At 39.5% G+C, this 21,076-nt stretch overlaps 6 protein-coding genes across 6 annotated transcripts; 3 read left to right on the top strand and 3 right to left on the bottom strand.

Moving 5' to 3' along the window:
* Positions 1-605: 605 nt before the first annotated feature.
* I206_100650 (uncharacterized protein) lies at positions 606-2,888 on the bottom strand (the record flags this gene model as incomplete). Its single annotated transcript, XM_019152454.1, has 11 exons — positions 606-643; positions 718-1,181; positions 1,246-1,464; positions 1,523-1,686; positions 1,739-1,925; positions 1,991-2,099; positions 2,160-2,184; positions 2,244-2,346; positions 2,408-2,589; positions 2,663-2,710; positions 2,820-2,888. The coding sequence occupies 11 exons, from the start codon at positions 2,886-2,888 to the stop codon at positions 606-608; spliced, it is 1,608 nt and encodes a 535-aa protein (XP_019014592.1).
* Positions 2,889-3,253: 365 nt separating this feature from the next.
* I206_100651 (uncharacterized protein) lies at positions 3,254-6,717 on the top strand (the record flags this gene model as incomplete). Its single annotated transcript, XM_070202248.1, has 10 exons — positions 3,254-3,577; positions 3,657-3,992; positions 4,048-4,123; positions 4,190-4,271; positions 4,336-5,218; positions 5,285-5,452; positions 5,528-5,618; positions 5,685-5,896; positions 5,990-6,405; positions 6,561-6,717. The coding sequence occupies 10 exons, from the start codon at positions 3,254-3,256 to the stop codon at positions 6,715-6,717; spliced, it is 2,745 nt and encodes a 914-aa protein (XP_070058349.1).
* Positions 6,718-7,185: 468 nt separating this feature from the next.
* I206_100652 (uncharacterized protein) lies at positions 7,186-11,722 on the bottom strand (the record flags this gene model as incomplete). The annotated part of the gene is made up of 10 exons (XM_019152452.1): positions 7,186-7,392; positions 7,468-8,114; positions 8,183-8,372; positions 8,440-8,838; positions 8,904-9,076; positions 9,146-9,572; positions 9,631-10,101; positions 10,170-11,319; positions 11,379-11,510; positions 11,625-11,722. The coding sequence occupies 10 exons, from the start codon at positions 11,720-11,722 to the stop codon at positions 7,186-7,188; spliced, it is 3,894 nt and encodes a 1,297-aa protein (XP_019014590.1).
* Positions 11,723-12,981: 1,259 nt separating this feature from the next.
* I206_100653 (uncharacterized protein) lies at positions 12,982-14,863 on the bottom strand (the record flags this gene model as incomplete). Its single annotated transcript, XM_019152451.1, has 6 exons — positions 12,982-13,180; positions 13,264-13,499; positions 13,594-13,738; positions 13,808-14,381; positions 14,539-14,649; positions 14,716-14,863. 6 exons carry the CDS (start codon positions 14,861-14,863, stop codon positions 12,982-12,984), a joined length of 1,413 nt encoding a protein of 470 aa, XP_019014589.1.
* Positions 14,864-15,453: 590 nt separating this feature from the next.
* On the top strand, positions 15,454-16,131 carry I206_100654 (uncharacterized protein; the record flags this gene model as incomplete). Its single annotated transcript, XM_019152450.1, has 1 exon — positions 15,454-16,131. One exon carries the CDS (start codon positions 15,454-15,456, stop codon positions 16,129-16,131), a length of 678 nt encoding a protein of 225 aa, XP_019014588.1.
* A 1,662-nt stretch (positions 16,132-17,793) lies between these two features.
* Positions 17,794-20,488, top strand: I206_100655 (uncharacterized protein; the record flags this gene model as incomplete). The annotated part of the gene is made up of 6 exons (XM_019152449.1): positions 17,794-17,876; positions 18,030-18,346; positions 18,437-18,469; positions 18,527-19,852; positions 19,906-20,078; positions 20,141-20,488. 6 exons carry the CDS (start codon positions 17,794-17,796, stop codon positions 20,486-20,488), a joined length of 2,280 nt encoding a protein of 759 aa, XP_019014587.1.
* Positions 20,489-21,076: the final 588 nt, after the last annotated feature.

The following is a 21,076-nucleotide window of genomic DNA, read 5'->3' on the forward strand; positions in this document are numbered from 1 at the left end:
TAACAATAAAACCTATAAGTAAGTTGGATATTTTGGAAGAGAACCTTGAATCTATTGATATTATGAGATATGAAACGCACCATCCGCGCGTTATTGTTCATACCCTTTTTTGATGGGAGATGTATTTATTGATAATGTTTAAATGTTCATGCTGATCGTCATATGTTGTATACGTCGCATGATATTGATTTTGTTCTTCAATTCGAATCTTGATGCAATAGTTAAAACCAGAATAAAAAAGAGGAAAATCACCGGAAAACTAAGGGAATGAAACAAAGCTTAAATAAATGTCGGAACTGAAAAAAGCGTTTCGAACGAACGAAACTGATGTGAATATACAAAGTAGTCCCCCTCTTAACGAGTGAATGACGTGGAAAATGCAAAGAAGCCTTAAATGAGGAATCACAAATCGCGATATTCCCCTGAATAGACTTAAGATGACAGATAGAAACCGATATACATATAAATGCGATTTGTATGATGAAATAAAAGTGAGAACCCTATGAGCCGTAGAAGTGAGGTATGTCACCTTCACTGTTCAATGAAGAGCCAGATGTGGATGTAGGAAAAGCGGGAACGGAAGAGGAGAGAGGGACAGCCTGGCTTTACTGGCCGAAGTTGAATCCACCTTGAGGGGCAGCGACTACATCGACAACATCAAACAAGTCAGTACGTACAACAAGCTCAACAACTACAGACACTAGAAGCATGACTCACCATCAGATTGGAAAGCGTATTGACCGGAAGCGTCAACGGCAGGGGCAGCAGCATCGGCCTCTTCTTCGTCTTCATCTGGGAAGAATTTATCCATAATGTAGAAACACTTCTTGTAAATTTCCAAGTTCTCGTGGTGTTGCAAATTGTGAATGTTGACCATACCACCAGCCTCCTCGATATATTGGGCATACTTGTTGACACCGCCAGCGCCTTGAGCTTCTTTATCTACGTCTCCAACCTTAAGAATGTTCTCAAGACCATCAAGGGCGACTTGAATTATCTTGTTGTCCATCGATGTGAGTAGATCACACATAGGTTTGATACAACCTTGAGTGACAAGGTATCTGATTTGGTTGGGTTCTTGTAAACCACCTGAAGTAGCGTTAGAGATGGCCCAACAAGCTTCCTTTTTGGTCTTGAAGTCGGCATTGGCAAGGATGTTGACAAGAGGGGGAACGAGGTTACTAGTATGATTGGACGTCAGTCACATGTAATCTGCAATGGTGATGTTTCAGAGCGCTGACTCACGCATCAATGATGGCTTGAATCTGAGTGGGGGATCCAGCGGTGATGTTTGATATGGTCCAGCATGCTTCTTTCCTGATACCTTCTTTTGGCGAGGAGAGCAAGCTGAGCAGAGCGGGAAGGGCGCCGGAAGAGATAACGACTTGAGTTTGGAGATCATCACCAGTGACGATGTTACCGACCGATCGGAGAGCAGGGGTTTGAACAGCGGTCGATGGGTGCCTGATCGTAATATAAGCGCATTTCCGCCAGATTTCGCTTGGTCAAATCTTTAGCTTACATGAGTAAGTCCACCAATCGTCTGCATACACCACTCTCAATGACAGCTTGGATCTTATCGTTGGAACCGTCAGAAAGGTAAGAGATAGCCCAACATGCGTCAATGAGGACCTCGTCATCGAGAGAGTAGATGAGCTTGGTAAGAACGGTAAGAGCAGGAGAAATCTACGACAGTTGCGTTAGTCACGTCTACACTGATCAGGTATGTCTAACTCACGAGTTCCCATGCTGGTTGAGGGTTCTTTCCTCGGCAGAAATTACTCAAAGTCCAAGTAGCGTTTCTGAGCATGGAGAGTTTGTGGTTTTCGTTGAGGAGCATGAGAAGTGGTTGCAGAGCACCTTGACTGAGAACGTGGTCTCGGCATTTGGGCGAATCACCAGCAATGTTACCGAGAGCCCAAACACTAGATGGCGGAAGTGGATTTAATAGACGATTCCAATCTCTCTTTTCTGTGCATGTCGTACTCACGCTTGTTCTCGAACGTCTAGAACGCTTGAAGAGAGTAGTCGAATGAAGTATGGTACAGCACCGGCTTGTATGACAACTTGGGTGTGTTCAGAAGTTCCGGATGCGATGTCTGCATTCGTTGTCAGCCTTGTCACTTCCGTCAGTCATAGAAAGAACTGCTTAGACTCACTAGTGAGTGCCCAAGCCGCCTCGAACTAGAAATAAAGATAAGTCAGCTAAATTTTCGGGCCAGGTGAACCAAGATGAAGCTCACTTGGATCATTGTGTTGTTGTTAGAGAGGAATTCAACAAATCTGGGCACGACTCCACATTGGATCACTCTATCGATAGGAGGATTCTTCTCCTTGGACAACAACCTATAACGTAAAATTGTCAGCTTCTCGACCAATACAGTGGAGGACAGAAACATCGTCGTACTTTCTGAATTTTGTTGTAGAATCTAATTGAGCTTCTTGATCTTCACTGTATACAGCTTGAAGCATTCCAGGGAGAGTATCAGCAAGCGAGCTGACATCTACACCCGTATCATCATCCGATTCAATTCCGTCATCAGCTGATATAGGTTGTAAATTTCTTCGCTTTGCGATTGATTCCTCTCGCTGAATATCGATTGAACCTCACATCAGCACAAATCCATGAAAGAAAATAGTCACGCGAGTAGAAAAAATATACCTTTTGACGTCTAATTTCAACTTGTTGTTCCTCCCTTCGTCTTCGAAGCTAGTCAAGGCATCATGATCAGTATACCAGATTTAAAGAATTAAGCATGGAAGCCGTGAAAGCGGATGAATAGTTGGGTGGCCAAAACGCGACAAATACGAAAACTTACTTCTTGAGCAGAGAAAGAAGCTTTTCCCTTGAAATTATTTCTTCTATGATCGAGGTTACGAGACTCCATTTTGACTGAATAGGGTATCTAGATATCGATGCTCGGAATGTCTGAAATGAAAAGAATGTAAAGAGGTTGCAAGAATTTGTAGATGAATAAATAGTATAAGATGGAAAAAGATGATCAATGCTTGTTACTAGTCGCGACTATTAAGGTATTACAAAAACATCCAAATCCCATTCATCAATCCCAACAATTACATACAAACTACAATTTAAATGGGGGGAGTATACAAAAGAGCAGTGGCGATCATTACGTAAACTTTGATTCCTCGACGTCACTCGCTTCACAACAACCACCACAGTCCGAGTATTTTATATCCATAGAAGGATTATATGGACATACCTCTCATCTGCTAAAGCATATAGTCAAACATGGGTGAATCGTCAAGGCGAGAAAGAGACCGTTCGAGATCACCATCTAGAAAACACCGAGAACACAAGGAAAAACATCGAGGGAAAGACAGCGGGTCATCTTCGAAGCATCATAGCCACAAATCCAGTAAACACGATGACGATGAAGATAGACATAGAAAACATCGTAAAGAAAAAATAAGGGATAGAGATGAGACTGAAGAGGAAAGAAAAGAACGAAAGAGGTCGAAGAAGGATAAAAAGAGATCCGACGAAAATGGTTTACGAGTTTTAGACGATGATTATGATGAATCGATGTGGGTTGAAAAAGAGACAGATGGGATTGTGAGTCATACAAGTTCTCACTATCACTATCATCTTTTACTGATCATCGCCCGACTAAACGTCGCTGCGCATCACAAAGTCAACATCAAATATTCCAACTTCCGATTCTTTAGCTTTACAATCTAATCCTTCCAACCCACCTCCTAAAGTACCTTTACCACATTCCACTGCATCTGGTACCCAAATGAGAGAGAGGGACTCTTGGATGCTCGAACCATCAGATGTCACTACTGCTAGCATACCTATACCATCCAGAGATGTACCTCGAAATACAGGTAGTGGAGGTTTGACAGAAGGATATGGAGATGAAGTAGCTTCAAACAGGAATTTGAGCGGAGGTATGGATTTCTTTGAAGGACTAGGAACCGTTCATGAGAGGAAAGATCCTAAAGCGGATTTACCTGATCCTTCCAAAGTAAATCGATCATTCCAAGCTACCATGGAAATATCGCTGATAAAGTCTCAATTAGCTTGTTGTGGATAAGCGATTCGAGTTGAATACTCAACTTCTAGAAGGCAAGCATATAGATGATTATGAGACCAAAGGTGCGTCTATGCGAATTTGATGTCGTTTCGTGCCCAGACTGACCGTCCGAGTGCTGGACAACGCAGAGAAAAAGATCACTCCCGGCGGTCCAGGATATCAATGGAGAATGATGAAATTGAAGAGATTATACGAACAAGCTGAAGAACAGTGAGTCTTAATTCCGCGCTTTTATCCCATTTGATACAAGATCACTGAAGTCACTCTCACATAGAGGAAGGGATATCGAAGATGTAGCGATGGAACGATATGGTAATCTTGATGAATTCAACGAAGCAGTTGAAGAGCGACGTGTACTTGACGCGAGAGAATCTAGGAGAAAATCTCGACGTGGACCTGGTGGTTCAGATGGATTCTCTACTCCTGGAGGAGGTTCTTCTGGGTTCAGAACTCCAGATACATCCGGAAGGAGATTTATGTTTACCAATCCTGCTGGAGGGGAAGAATTCGGATCCAGTAGGCCAAGTTCCAGAGGTGGTTTTAGGCGTCCAGGGGAAGAAGGAGATTCATTCGTTACACCTTCTGGTCGAGTTGATGAGTTGAGAAGAAGAGAAAGTGATAATTCGAGAACACCAAAAGAACGTACAATTGGATTCACAAGTCATACTACTGGTGCTCCTAAAGTTTCAACACCAATACCTAGTGTTTTCACTCCTACTGCTTTGACTAGATCTGGATCAGGTTATCCCTTCAATACTACCGCTGAAAAATCAGGAGCAGGATTAGAAGCAGGACAAGTACAAAATCCAGATTCGACATCTTCGAGACCGCCTTTAACAACTGAGCAATTGAATAAACTTCAAGCTAAAGTTATAAGAGCTAAACTTATGGATGAACCTAACGCCGTTTCATTAGAAGAAGAGTATGAATCTGAGAGAATTCGATCGGAACAAGCTGCTCAAGGTGGATTATGGGAAGGAACAACTGATTCTAATGGCTTACAAGGTCAATTTGGTAGAACCGACGAGAGAGGAAACAGAGTTGAGACTCAAGTATTACCTACTTTGGATGGAAGAGGACGATTATATGATGTAGGACTTGGTCAAGCTGATGATCTGGAATCAAGACCTGGTAATAAGAGGAAGAAGGTTGAGAAGGTTAGTGACTTTGTATTTGTCTTGAATGCAGATACACCAGAACTGATGGTGTTACTACGTGAATAGTTTGAGACCAGAGATAAAGAAGGAAATGTCCTGCGTTATAATGCGGATGATGATACTCAATCATTAGGAGAATTAGTCAGACAAGAAAAGTTTGGTGCTGGATCAAGTGATCAAAAGAATATGGATGCTGAAATGGCAGCTGCCATAGGTCGAGATGCTAAATTTGCTGTGAATTCGTTGCTTTTGTCAATGATTCACAGAATGAAGCTGATAAAGTTGTATTTGCGATTTGACTTTGTTTAGTCCGACGTCGATTATATGGACGAGAATGTTGATAAGCTTGCACGAAGGAAGATGAAAAGTGATGCTATGAAAAGGGCTTTCGCTATTAACGGTGAGTCATATCTACGCATTATAGGACTCCTGTCCATGCTAATTAAGTTTTGATGAATATTTTCAGATTACGCTAGAACTAAGAAAGCAATGGATGATTGTCCATTTTGTTATCAAGATGAACGAAATCCTTTAGCTGCAATTGTAGCGTTAGGTACAAGGACATATATGTGTTGTACACAATTCGAAGAATTAGTTCCTGGACATTGTTTAATAGTTCCTATACAACATCATTTAAGTATGTTAGAATTGGATGATGAAGATTGGGATGAAGTTAGGGTGAGTAACAAACAATTAAAATCATGATTTTGAAAAATAAAGGAATTTTTATGACGAACTAATCAATACTTAAAAATGATCTCCAAAAAATAGAATTTTATGAAATGTTTAATGCTTATGTGGTCAAAAAAAAATTATGGTGTAATTTTTTTTGAAACTGTTTTAACATTTAAATTTCAAAAACATACTTATATTGAAGCAATTCCAATTCCTTTTGAATTATTTGAAGATTTACCTCAATTTTTTAAAGAATCAATTTTAAATTCTGAAGGTGAATGGACACAAAATAAAAAATTAATTGATTTTTCATTAAAAAAAGGTGGATTTAGAAATTTAATGGTTTCAAATTTACCTTATTTTATGTGTCAATTTGATTATAAAGGTGAAAAAGGTTTTGGACATATAATTGAAGGTTTAAATGAAAGTGGTTCTGGTATTGGAAAATCACAAGGTGAAGAAAATCAATCTGATTTAGGTGGAGTTGCAGGTAAAGAAGATGAATTTCCAAGGTATGTTTTAGTTATTTTTTCAATAAAACCATTTCGAAAAAATCATAAATTGTAGTCTTTTTTTCTTAAAAGAAAAAGGTTTTTTTTCTCTGTTTCATAATTTACCATTATACATAAAACTCAAAAGCTGATGGAAAAAAATCTGTCTTCAATAGATATTTTGCAGCAGAAATTATAGGTAATTTATTAGATTTAGAACCTCGTAAATGGAGAAAACCAAAAAAAATAGATTATAATTTAAATAAAGAAAGAGCAAGAAAATTAGGTGAACAATTTCAACCTTTTAATTGGACAATAGGACAAGGTGTTTAAAACAATATAGTGTTTTTGTCATTATGAACAAATTCATTTGTACAAGTTGAAATTAATTAACAATTTGCACAATTTGGTATTTTACACAATAAACAAAAATGCATTTATTTTTTCTATTGATCTTTATATATAAAGTTAAATTTACTTTTGTTTCTTTTTCTATCTACGTAAATACTCGTATACGTTAAAAAGCGTTAAATTGGTGATTGAATATATTTTTATATATAAAATGATTTATGTTGAAAGAATATTATTCTCTCATTTATGGAATTATCATCATCCTCCTATTCAAGCAAATTACTTATCCCATTTTACTCCGAAATTACTTTATTTACTTATGAATCTTTCCTTTCTCTTCCTTCCTCCCTTTCGCCTTACTTAAGAAGTTATCTCGCACCAGGCGAATTTTGAGATTATACACAAATATATAAACAATATAGGAAATTTAATTATGTTTTCTTCCATCAATTACTGATACCCTGCGGCTTGACCATACAATCCTCTGTGTCCATAATAATGACCATTTACATCTTGACCTTGTTGTGAAACAATCCCCAGTCCACCTATATCAGGTTGACTACCAAATGTCACAGGCGGTTGAGAGAGTGCTGAGCCAAGTCGCATTGATGCATTTTGAGCGTTAGAACCAGGTAAGTCAATTGACGGAGATGCAAACTACGTAAAATATAAATGTATCAGTTTCATTGCTCTCACATTCAATCTTTATATACACTTTATGGTGTCGCTTACTGGATTAAAAGGGTCTGATCCAGGAGACATCATACTCCCAGGTGACATTCTACCTCCTTGGCCCATTCCGAATCTTGCCATAGGTGTACGAGGCGATTTATTCGCATTAGGTGTAGAATTAGGAGAATTCCCATTTCTCATCGATTGTCCAAGAGGCATATTTTGAGGTATGAGAAGTGGTGAAAGGTTATTCATAGAGTTCACAGGATAAGGTTGTTGATATGAAACAGGATGATGACCATAAAATGCTTGTTGAGCTCCCATACCAAATGATTGTTGAGCATGTCCCCAACCTTGCGGGATCTGATTCTGATGATTGTTACCGTTGTGATGATTGTGATTCCTTCCTCCAAAGGGAGAAGCATTATTGATGTATCCAGCTGGTACAGGTAGTCCGACAGCCTCCAGTAAAAGCCTATATGGAGGTGTGTTTGAAGCTTTTATACCGGGGAGAACCCTTCTGACAATTTCGACCAGCTCACTCTTTCGTTCTTGGGGAATGGTATTTGTAGCCAGAATCTTGCCAATCACTTGAGAACCGTTGTTCGCATCGCTAAGGATTTCTATGAGTGTCTGATCATTGGTCGACGTAAAAATAGCATGGATGAGATTATTGGCTGCTGCTGGTTCGGTGTTTTGCGAAATGACTAATTTGGTTCAGTATATCAGCAATCTCGTATGAACATAGAATAACCTGGACGAGAATTCGACCTACCTCGCAAGACCGTCAAAGAAGCCAGTTTATGGGTACACAAATGTGCGATGTGAGATACGAATCGATTCGCCAACAAGCCATATCGCCCAGGAAGGTTCGACCCATCCACAAGCCAGGTAAGAAGTAGAGCTCCATTAGGATTCGTCGCGAGGGGAATCGAGTTCAGGATGATTCCAGTGGATATTCGTTTCTACACCAAGATCGTTGGAAAGTGGTCAGCTCGACTTATCACAGTCATCCGATGTAGTGGAACTGACCTTTTGATATAGGGTTGTAGAGTTGCTCTCTAAACAAGTCCTCATACATCTCGCACCAAATCTATTTTGCGCAATATCCCATAGTCGATCAATCATAGCGTCAAACACATAATCGTTCCACGGGGGTCCAAATTTGAGCGTTCCTGCACATACGTAATTACCTAAACTATCGCACATTAAAGGCGGGGCGAATGGACGTAGATGGTCGATGATGACGTTTCTCTCTTCAGTCGTAACTGCACATTCGATAATCTTTTGTACAGCCCAAGTACCGTTCTTGTGTACACCTATCGTAGCTAGATGTGGGGCAATTCTTTCCAACATAGCCAATCTGAGTGTTTGATCGCTGCGTTCGAACAATTTTTGTATTATCGTGTTACCGATATAATCACTTGCGAGCTGTAAAACAAGAACCAATCAGCTTAACGGTGATTGTTAGAAACATCACCAATACCTGAACTTACCTCGGCGCAATCCTCCATCAATTCATGAGTGATCAAGTTTACTTCGTCTTGACTGCATTGACCCGCATCGAGTATCTTCCTTATCTCCTTCAATCTTGTCGAATCAGCTCGTCGAGCAGGTCTATCTCCCACAAGAGGTATAGCAGTATAGTACGTGACAGGTGGTCGAGAATCTATCATTTACAATCCCCCAATCTCAGTTACTTATCTCTCCTTCAGCATGGCGAACACGCTCAACTCACCTGCAGCGGCCTTGACGTCACCGTCCTCCTCCGATCTCTCACTAAAGACTTGCATAATCATCTGTTGATCTGACACCACCCCGTCATTATCTAAGCCCTTCTCCAGTACCTGCGAATGAACACCTTGCTTAACCAAATCTAATACTAGCTGAGATCGGTAATTCTCTAATCCACCACCTTCAGCTGAGAGTTGTTGTTCAGTTGTGACTGACGCGGCCCCTTGAACTGTATCCAAAGCATCGCCCAATTTTCCAGATGAAGATATATCGTCTTCATTCCTACCTCCAAGAGTGGGTGATCTGATTGGAACACGGGCAAATCCAATCTTGATCGCTCCAACATCGCTGCCTAGAATATCACGTCCGTTAAGAGCATTTCTGGCTGAGACAGCTGAGTCTAGTCGTTCAAAATTGATAAAACCACAGCACTGGCGATCAAGGCTAGTCAGCAGCGTAAAACATGTCACAGGAACGATCAGAACTCACCTTGTTCATCAAGACTCTAGCGGATTCGACCGGGCCAAAAGGCGAGAAAATTTGAAGAAGAGTACTAGGGCTAGTGGTTCCTGGTATACTACCAATCCAGAGCGCTCTGGTTGGTAACGCGCTAGTTTCTCCGTCTTTGCTGTTATCAGGACTACCTGCAACATCGACAGGTGCAGAGGGAGGGGGAACGGTAATAGATGGAGTAGTAGCGTTCAAGGGGATTTGAGCAGCTGCAGCAGTGGGCGCGCTTTGTAAGGGAGGTGAAGTCGTGAAAACCAAATTGGGTGGAGCAGGAGTTACTGCGTGAGTGTTTAAAGATGATCCATTGGGCACCGAGTCGATTTTGCCAAATCCGATTCTGACTGGTGCCGTTTCCGACAGGGCGGCAACATGCCCTCCCAGTCTGTTAAGAACATCATCTCTAGCTCTGATTGCATCAGTTTTATCCATAAAATTGACAAAGGCGCATGTCTATCGATTGCTTCAGTCAGCAGGTGAATACTTCTATTACAAGCTTGTATGTAAGGGGATGAACTCACTTTTTCAGGTAACATCCTTACACTCTCTATAGCTCCGTACGGGGCAAAGACATGCAAAAGTGCTTCTGAAGTAGCGTTGACGTCTAAATTACCGATCCACAAACTTCTAGTAGGTACTTGAGGGGTAGATGTAACCTTGTCTACATCTGGCGTTCCAGTTCGGGAAGTATGAGAGGAGATTGATAGTCTGGGTCCGCCTCCTCGACTAGAATCCCGCGATCTATTATTATTGGGATATCCATATGGTGTACTGAGATGTTCAGCATGTACAGGAGATTGCGGGATTGAAGCCAAGTAGCTGTTCCCCCTGGTTAAAGGTTTTCGCATAGGATGATCGAGAGAACCGATTGTTGTCGCCCTAGGTCTCGTAGGTTCTTTGCCTTGATATCCAGCTGACGAATACAAGTTGGCGAGTTGTGAAGACACGGAATAGCCATGATTATCGTACATTCCCAGATTATCAATCGCCCTAGCGAGCGCTTCTTCGTCGTCGTTTCTTCCGCTGTCATACCCGTTGGTTCCGCTGGTTCCGAAGACAGCTCCATTAGTGACAGATGGTCTAAAGGGTCTAGCAAAGTTGGATACAGTGCTCGCTCTCAACCTGCTTGCTGGACCGGAATTATGAATCGCCCTTTGTGCTTGATTTCGAAGTTCGGTCATTGAGGCTGGTGCTAGGTGCACAGTGTCACTACCGTCTGCTAAGCCGAGATAATCAAGAGTCGAGTTGACGTCGTCCGTGGGATAAGAAGATGCTGAATCTGTATTGGATGTGTAGGTGGAGAGTTCTGCTTCGGGATGACCGAGAGGTGATCGTGCAGGAGTGCTAGCAGCTGTCAATCCAGGGTTGGCGAGCCATGCGTTACTGAATGGTCCGTGTCCAAATGCATCACCTAATCCCGCACCAGGTAGCGTGAGCGATCCTGAACGGATACGGTTTGATGCAGAAGAAGTTTCAAGATTGGCAGCTGATGAAGCAGCATGTCTGAGAGTTGGTCGTGCGGTAGTTTGAGGGTATGCTGGGGAAAGAGCAGATGTTCGAGTGTATGTCGCTGCACTGGAGGAAGCGGCAGAAGTAGCTGTGTCTGGAGTGGGCTCGTCGGGTGAATCAGTGTACCGTTGAGCTACTTCTTGCAGATTGGAAGGCATGGTCCTATAAATTTGTAGTCAGCGATGGCAGATCAAGAAGCATAAGTAGCGGAATGAAAGTACCCAGCCCTTGCTCTTCTGTAGCCAGAAGTTACACCATTGTCAGCAGCAGCTATTTGGTCTTCGCTCGTATTCAGCTCAGCAGTAGGCCGGAGTCCTGGTAGACCAGCTTCATCTTCAATAATTTCTCGAGCTCTTTAACACGGTATATCAGCATGCCAAACGGCCAGGATAATCACAGATGGGAAAGGGAAATAGATGGTATCAAGAAATTCCGGTGTGACTGATTGCCATGGATGGGAAACTTACCTTCTGGCAAAAGCGGCACTTGGTGCAGGAGGCGGAGTTCTACCTTCCTTGTTTCTAAAACCAGCGACTTTATCCGGACTCAAATTGGAGGACGACATGTTGTCTTTAACTAATGACCTATATGACGCGAGATCTTTTATAAGAGTAGGACCAGCTGTGAGGCAAGAATATGGTGTGGGATTTTCAAATCTAATGCTGTTATACCGAAATTATGAAGTGACTGTGAATTGAAGCTTGAAACAATGATGTGAGATGCAAAGTGGAGGTCGAAAATGAGCGAGCTAAGCGCAAGTCAATGAGAAGTGAGTTAAAGATGTATGACAAAAAATGTACAAGTTGAGGTAAAAGAGGGTCGAATGTGTTCGAAAGTTTAGGTATGTAGGTAGGACTGAAACACTAACCAGATACCCTTGTCGTCAAGCAAATTTGAATATTACCTATAATCCAAAAGTTGTAATTTATAACCGAGTGGCCCTAAAGTTGGATAGTCCTTTGATTCAACCCAGATGAGATGATAGATCTATGTGAAGAGGCGTGTAAGCTACTATAAGCAAAGTCATTGTGTATAGCAGATGCTGAGGAAGAAGTTTTCTTTTTGACAGAGAGGAAGACTGGGAAGTGTAAAATGAGGTAAATGACGGAATAAGTAGAAGTAAGAAGTAACTCACCTAATTTCAGATTCAACCAGTACTACTACAATTATAGTGCATATAAATCCAATCAAAGAGGAGATGGAATTTGGTGAGAAAACGATGATTAGTGAGATTGAATGATAGTCGTGTCGGTACCTTGTTCAAAGGTTGTAATCGGGATAATGCTTTTGAAGTATATTCGGTAATTACGTCGTCAATGTTGGGTATATATAATCAAGACACAATGATGGAATTTGAGTGAGTAGTCAAGTGAAATTCGGATCAAGGTAGACAGCCATGAATAAGTGGGATGATGATATCTATTAAATTCAATATTATTTTTTCTATTCATATGAATAGCATATTAATGAAATTGCTTTTTGTCGTATACTTTTGTTGGTTCACCGCATTACTCATTACTCATTACTCATTCACTGCTCATCATAAAACCCTTTTTCTTCTTTTAATGGACGCTTGGACAATCACCCCGCAGTTTACCCCATATCTTTCTTACACGTGGTTTGTTCCTTAAAGAAAGTCGCTTACTTCAAATGACGTGTCTTTGTCTTTGCTTTCTTCAACATGTCATGGTATAACGCTTATAGGCAATACACCTAGTCTTACGAGTAACGTCTACGTCAAGAGAGAATTCAAGAGAAAACAGAGATATATAATCGGTATGCAATATGATGCATTTTTGTAAGAAAGGACTAAAACATATTTACCTACTCGGCCTTCTTCTTTCCTTTTCTATCTTTATCACCTTCAGCTAAGCTGACCCAAAGAGCACAAAATATTAAGAAAGTTACACTCGTACTACAAGCTCCAATATAATATGGCCAAGCACCAGTTATAAATCGAGGATATTCATCATGACGAAGTGGTACCACAGAAGCAGTTGTAGAAGATTGAATATAACTCCATCTAAATCCTCACGATAACATTAGTACGTAATTATTACACAATGAATCGTATCAATCTTGAATGGACAGGTTTACAAGACTCACCCAGGTCTCCAATATTCGACAACAAATTTAAATACACCATGTCTATCAGGAGCAATAAATTTGGCTTTGTAATTGGAACCTTGATTTATTGAAGCTGATTCATCTTGTTTGAGCGAAGTTCGAACATGGGGATCTAACATTGTAAATTCCAATTGAAGGTCATCCACTTCGAATGGCCCCCAAGCTGAAGTTCCGTTCGAGGTAGTGTAGTGTTTGGCGAGTGTTAAGGAGTAAGTCTGATAAAGACAAAGGCAAGATCAGTTTCCCGGTTATTTGTGAATATTCTGAGGATTATTCCTTGAATGAGAACAACAGTCAAGCTCTACTCACTATCTCATCCTTTTTAGTATACAGCTCTCTAGGCTCGCTTTCTCCTTCCCTATGATGCGTAGAGTCAAAGATCTTGACTACTCCCGTCTCTTGGAAAATCCATTTTGAAAAATCAGAAATGAATTGTCCGTTTCCGCTCTTATGACTGCAACGTAATTTACTTGGGTTAATACAATCATACGTATTCAGATACATTCCTCTATTTCGGGCTTACCTCTTTCCATCCAAAGTTTTAATTTCCTTATTCCACCAAATATCCTTAATCATTTCACCTGAACCTATAAATCCCACTCTAACATTATCTCTAGTTTGTAAAGCGCTAACTAGACTAGCTTTCTTTCCATTCAAAATAGGTTCTTTAGCATTTTTACTATTACCAGAAACAGATTTTTCAACTTCATTTTCATCAGAAGATAATAATTTATTTTGACCAATATAACTTGTTTTTGAAGCATGTAAAATATCTATTAAATAAGGGTTTTCTCCTGTAGTGAATACAGTTCCACTAGGATATACAATTGGACCACCTGATGAAGTTGAAGGAGATATGATTTCACCATTTCTAAGTAGTGATGAAGTTGGTGATAATAATACGTCAGAAGGGGATGAATTAATAGGATAATTAAAAGAATCAATTAAAATGTTTGAAGAATCTATAAATTCTAAATCATATTCTCGGAAGAATTCTTTATTATTTTCAGTCAAATCTGGTGAGAGGAAATAAAGAGTATTCAGACCTGCGAATTGAGCGTGAAGGATTGATTTTGGTGAAAGAGAAGGTGAGAACGCTAATTTACGAATAAAAGATCAGTAATTCTAGCATGGAAGGCATGTTGGCATCAGGTGATATAGAAGTATAAGACCACGAAGCAGGTGAGTTGTGGATGAAGATGATGAATGTATCTTATAGAGTTGATTAAGAATTATGATGGTATGAACACTTACATTTTGCTCCAGGAGCGAACATAACCAGATGATCATAATTCAACTCTCCAAATTTGACTAACTCTGCATCTTTGTCTTTTGGCTCTTTGAAAGTAAGTTGAAATCCTCGGTCTAAACAATTCGAGTCATCAGCATAGATAATCATCTATTAAATACTTCGATCATATGCTAACATACCTTGTAATGATTTCCAAAATTTGGAATAATCATCTTTCTTTATACTTGATTCTAATACAACTAAGACTCTATCTCCTGTTGACGAACGAGCTTGTACTAGCCCTATAAGGGTCAATATAGGTGCGAGGAGGAGAGAAGTGACTCTCATTGTGACGATCTCGGTCTGTGGGTGATTGCCTTGACGTCTAAGATCAAAAGCCTTTAAAATGTCCTTGCTATATTGTTGACTCTCTGAATGAGTGATGTCGCTGCGAGATGTAATAACTGTTCTACTATCGCGACGTGGAGGAATTCCATTAATTATAACTGCGGAACTGTCCGTTCATTATAACCACGTGAATTGACCTCCACTTTTGACGATTTTTTCCAAGCACATACCCACAGGTTGATAGCTTATCCTCAATGCTAAATTGCATATCATTTAGATAAAGTACACACTTTCACACTCAACAACGATCACATCAGATATATTGAGACTCACTATTCAGATCTGGACAATTCGAATATCAGTATCTTCAACTAGGACTTGCTTTTTAAAAGACAGACCGAGTCCATCAACGCACCAAGACGATCTCTGGACCAGATCAATTTCTGTCCGACTTTAGAATTGCAATACAGATACGAAAGAACTATCTGCAGACGTTATCGATCCTTAGATTCCACAAAGAGCATATCTTTTATCAATCAAAAACATATAACACCTTTTCAATCAATATACAATAATCCTCTGCCTTCAATATGACAGAACAACAATCAAATCAACAACCATTAACTATATTACTTTTCGCAAGAGGTGTAATTGCATTATTAGATTTATGGCCAGCATTAACAATAGCAGTATCAGAAGAATGGGGAGGAAAAGATTCATTAGCAAAAAAAACATGGTTAGCTTCTATTTTAATAGATGAATTTGAAAGTCGTGCTTCAATAATATCAAATGATAATAATAATATACCAATTATTGATCCAAAATCAATAAATGAAACACCATTAGATTTTGATGAAATTTTTGATTTATTAAATCAAATTATGTCAGATGAATTTGATGCAAATTTAGAAGATGGTTCAATTGAATTAATTTCAAATGATTTAATTAAATTATGGAAAGATTTATTAAATCCTTTATATAATCATTTAAATTTAATTGAAAATTTAGAAAAACAAGTTTTTGAAATTAAAAAAAAAGGAATTAAATTTTCTTCATTAGGACAAGGACAAGGTGGTAGTAATGAAAGTCAATCTGAAGATGAAGATGAATTTGAAGATGAAGATGATTCAGATATAGAAATGAATGAAGAAGAAATTCCTCAATTAATTGATAATCAACAACAACAACAACAAATTAAAGAAAAACAAGAACCTATAATTGATGATGATGGATTTACTTTAGTACAAAAAAAAGGTGGTAAGAAGTAATATTTATAATTTAGGACATTTATTTTTGCTTTTTTATTATGCAATAGATGTAATATTTAAACCCCGTTTTACTGACCTGTTTTATCATTTGACTTTAACTCACGCGATCACTTTAGACTAAACACACTGAAATTGGTAGATACGCTTTTGAATATGTTGGACACAGTGACAGGACTCACTAGCAGAGGCACGACCTCCTCTTCTCACCTGACATATAGTTTCAGGTGAGAAGCGGGGGTGGGTCTCTGCTAGTAACGTGCATCAATCTGATGATCCCCAATAGACTTACAACTCGACATGTTCAACTGACCATATCGAACAGATATATAGCATGCTGTGAAGCAGCAACCAATGATGAAATTGCGTTAATACATCATTGGAGAGGAGAAAAAAGGTTCCGAGGCAATAATCTTCCATCGATACGTCGTTATAGTTTTCCTGGTGTCATTCGGAATGGGAACCAAAGTCCATTCTCAAACATTTGATAGCTTTGCAATCAATTCTAAATCGGGAGATGACAATTGACTGTAGATTCCTTTCTTTCTTTGGCCTTCAGGTGGAAACAAGGTATAGATGACATAAACGGTCATGCTATTTCATTGCATAAAAGGTTAATCTGAAAGTTTAGTACTGACAGACGATTTTTTTAGCTGGAAATATTGATTAGAAAGTTCAAATAACTGGTATTGAGGATTTATAACTCCAGTAAGAAAGAAGGAGAAAAATCAAATTTGTTTGCTGATAAAATATCTATCAAATTTGTCCAGCAGAAGGATCTTGACATTTTGGATCTCTTTAATTTACAACGGGGGTCAAAGAATGAAATTTGTTATTCATATGATGATTTCATAAGATAATATGGTACGAGATGATGTACTCCCTTTGGAGTGTCGCACGGACTATCATCTGCATGACACATTTTGCAACGAAAGAAAGCATGCACATCATGTTTTCATAGTTGTGGGGCTTGATGGACGTACACAATAACTGGAGAAGATAAGAAGATCGCTCTTTTTTGTGTACACATTAAGTTGACGACTCAAGTCATCTGGAATCTTTAAGGATGTTCCAGTGATTATGTTCACTTTTCATGCTTTGAATGGGATGGCGATAGCCCATATTCTGACTATCATATTCAACAGAAATGTTCACGAGCTCGTCGAATCTCGATGAGGATATATAAGGAGTTATGCAAAGCACTGCAATGGAAAAGAAGGCGCGACTAGATTCATGAATGAGATTATTGTGCTACTTGGGCTACACTTAAAACGCCACTGAATTGAAAGGTGATCCTGATTATTTCCTATTCAAGTAATTATTTATAATTCGCGTCTTTGTGAGCAGTAAGTCCTCGTGGTAAAATCAAAAGCTGTAAGTAAACATGAGTAAAGTCAACTTTCAACTCATCTCGTCATTTCATCATTTAATCTTTTTATACTATATCATCAAACATCCTGTACATCCTCAATATTACATTCTAACAACTAATCTGGAAGATCACAAAATCCGACTCAATATCCACTCAAAGATAATTGAACAAGAAAACCTCTTGATCCGCCTAATTGGGAGGATAACGCGAAAATCAAACCCTTCTATAGATATAATCCACTTTCACTTCTTCTTCTAGAATTGTTATCTTGGTGAGAAGGAAGAGTACCAAAAATGGCTTCTCGCACGCCAGGAAGGACTAGAAGAGGGGAAGAGAAACATGTACCGTATAATGATGATCCGAAAATGGTTGGAACGTGAGTCAACTTGGTATTGTTGGATAAATATTCGTTGAGAAGTTGAGCTGACTATATAAATCAAATTGATCTTCCCTGATGCTTAATCTCACGATAACACTACAATCTGATGCTCGTCATGCTTATTCACTTGGTGATACTACCCAACAATAGTCGATCAAATGCACCGATGCCAACAAATGTCGCTCGACTACACGATGGATTCGAAGATCCAGCTGAATTCTTTCAATCACCCGGAACGGATGTTGGATCAAGAACAATCTCATCTGTTTTCGCACGTACACCCAAAACACCAGGTGCTAGAAGTGATTATACTGTTCAAACACCAATGACAGGAGATACAATAGGTACGATGAGAAAATCAAAAGGAAGGAGGAGTGAATTTGGAAATGCTTCAGATGATGAAGCTGAAGAAGAATTAGATGGGCTTTTGGGTAGAGATGATTTACTTGATGATGAAGATGATTTGAGTGAGTTATCCTTTTCTATCATCAGTCGTATAGGATGTATGAAATATTGCAACGAAGACATATTTGAGCTAATTCAATTCGTGAAAGTAGATCCAGCCACTCCAAAATATCATAATTCAAGCAGTGAGTATACGTTGTATAGCAGAGTATTTAAGTATTCACTAATTCATACCCCGACAGACCCTCCTTCCGTGACTTTACCCTCGAGATCAAGAATATCTGTATCATCTCCCGGATTGAACCGATCATTTGATGCCATTCCGTCACCCAGAGCCTCAAATTCTGCAGCAAGATCATCACCTCGTAAATCCGCCTTGTCTCGCATAATCCCATCTAAGGCAACGAGAGGAGGCAGAACCAGCGATTTGACGGATGGCGATATCGGCGCAGACGATACGCAGGAACTAGATGCAGGTTTCGATGCCGATTTAGGTTCTAGTCCGCTCAAGAATACCACATCACGATTATCAGCGAGATTATCCAATTCACCCACCAATGCCAAAAAGCAAAGTCCGTCTCAGAAGAAGAGAACAGGTACAACTAGAAGGGAGACCATACCCGATTCGTACCCTGAAGAATCCGTAGCAGGCGATGTGTCCTTTGGAGACGATCTTCAGGAAGAAACGAGTGCAAGGAGAAAATCAACCAAGATAGGAACAAATTCTAAAGCATCCAACTTGACTCGAGAAGATGAAGACGATGCTAGCCAACAGAGTGCAAGTGATAATGATGGGCCATCTTATGATAATGACGGAGGAATGGAAGGCTTCGACGATACAGCTCAGGATATCTCGCTGGGTAACAATTATGCTGAGAATGAAGACAATGGCGGAGATGTCACTGCTTTGGTCGATGATATGGCTGGAGATAATGGCTTGGAAGATGTGGAAGAAGAGGATGAAGAAGATCTGGACTTGGAACAAGATGCTATCGACACCGAAAATCGATCAGGAGAAGAAACTGAAAGACCGAAGAAATCCACAAAGCGACCTCCTGTTGCCAAAACTAAGAAATCAGCTCCGCGTCAAGCAAGAGAAGATAGTGCGAGATCGAGAACAATTAGAACCAGAGAAGGTAGCGTTGTGGCTAAACCGAAACGAACGAGAATCAGTCAAGTCGGAATCGTGGATGAAGAGGACGAAGAAGAAGATGGATATCACGGTACCTTCAAAACACGCCGATCTACACGAACCCATTACGCACCGCTGGACTGGTGGAGGAATGAGCGTGTCGAATATGCTCGTGGACCAGGTTTACCGGTTATCAAAGCTATCGTCACCATGGAGAAGGAAGAACCACAACCTCTCAGCAAAGTCGGAAGAGCTCGTTCAGTGGCTAAAGCGCGTCAAAGAAGTGTGTCTGAAAGTAAACGAAAGAGATATCAAGACGATGATGATGATGAAGAGGGTTATCAACCTGAACCTGCCGATGAGGATGGTTGGGATGCAAATACAGATTCAACAGGTTTAGTGAAAGATTACCCTTCAGGTGCAGAAGCTACACGAAGTGAGTAACAATGTGTAGTTCTACGTAATGACTTTACTGATTTTGAATCGCAGTCATCGCCTGCCCAAAATCGATGTTGAAACCGAAAGATCAAAAAACTAAAGATGAAAGTCAAACTTTCCGATATCAAAAGATATTTGGTGAAGGTAATTTCATGGCTGCTGGAGTTGTTCATATTGGAGTCGGCAAATCGAAAGCCCCTAAACCAAGCAAGGATAATGCATATGTGAGTTTGGGTTTTATCCTGGCGTCGATTGAAATTTTAGCTGATGATTCAAATAAATTTAGGTATTTTATGTAATTCAAGGAGCAGTACAAGTACAGATATACAGAACTTCTTTCGTAATGGCACCTGGAGGTCAATTTTTAGTACCAAGAGGAAATGATTATTCAATTGAAAATATTTCACCTGATAAAGAAGCTCAATTATTTTTTGCTCAAGCAAGAAAAATTAGAGCTGATGAAGAAGAAACTGAAGATCAACATAGTATATTAATCAATGGAAATAGATCATTATCCATTCCTGCTTCAAGTAGTAAGAATAAATCAGTAAATCAATTGAAAAAGAAGAAGAAATTAAGTACAAGAGTTAGAGATGAAAGTGGAACTGGAAGTGGAGATGGTGATGATTATTAGTTAGGCAGGATTTTTGGTATAAATCTGAATATCATGGAGAGTTTGGATGTTTCGTATACCCACACTAAGGTAATTTTTAGGTTGATCTTTTATACTTTCTTTTACAAAGTTTTGTACAAAGCTTTCATAGTTTTATTGTTTTGATTTTGTTTAATCCTCTTTATTGGTTCTTTAGGTAATCGTTTATAGTCTTTCATCTCGTAAATTATGCCACGACGTCGCGATATTGACTGAATATATATATGGAAACGATGAATATGCTATGACTTATGCATTGGTAATGAATGGCATGTGAATGTTCGAACCAAATAAACATCCTTGTATGCCGACTTGCAGGATAAAATGCAGTAAATGTGAATTATCTTAAATTTACTTGTTATACCCGTGTTTCACTTGTCATACCACGTGTTTGATCTGAGTGTGGCACTTTTTGGATGATTACCAATTATTCACGCTAACCCGTTTACAATTCATATGTATTATATGATTCAAGTCTACGCAGACACTTGTATCATTTCATCATTAATCAAGTTCTATTTTGGTCCATTTTATCATTTTATCATTTTATCATTTCTCACATTCAATCAA

The sequence above is a fragment of the Kwoniella pini genome, chromosome 1 (assembly GCF_000512605.2).
Source record: "Kwoniella pini CBS 10737 chromosome 1, complete sequence".
NCBI classification, from domain to species: domain Eukaryota; kingdom Fungi; phylum Basidiomycota; class Tremellomycetes; order Tremellales; family Cryptococcaceae; genus Kwoniella; species Kwoniella pini.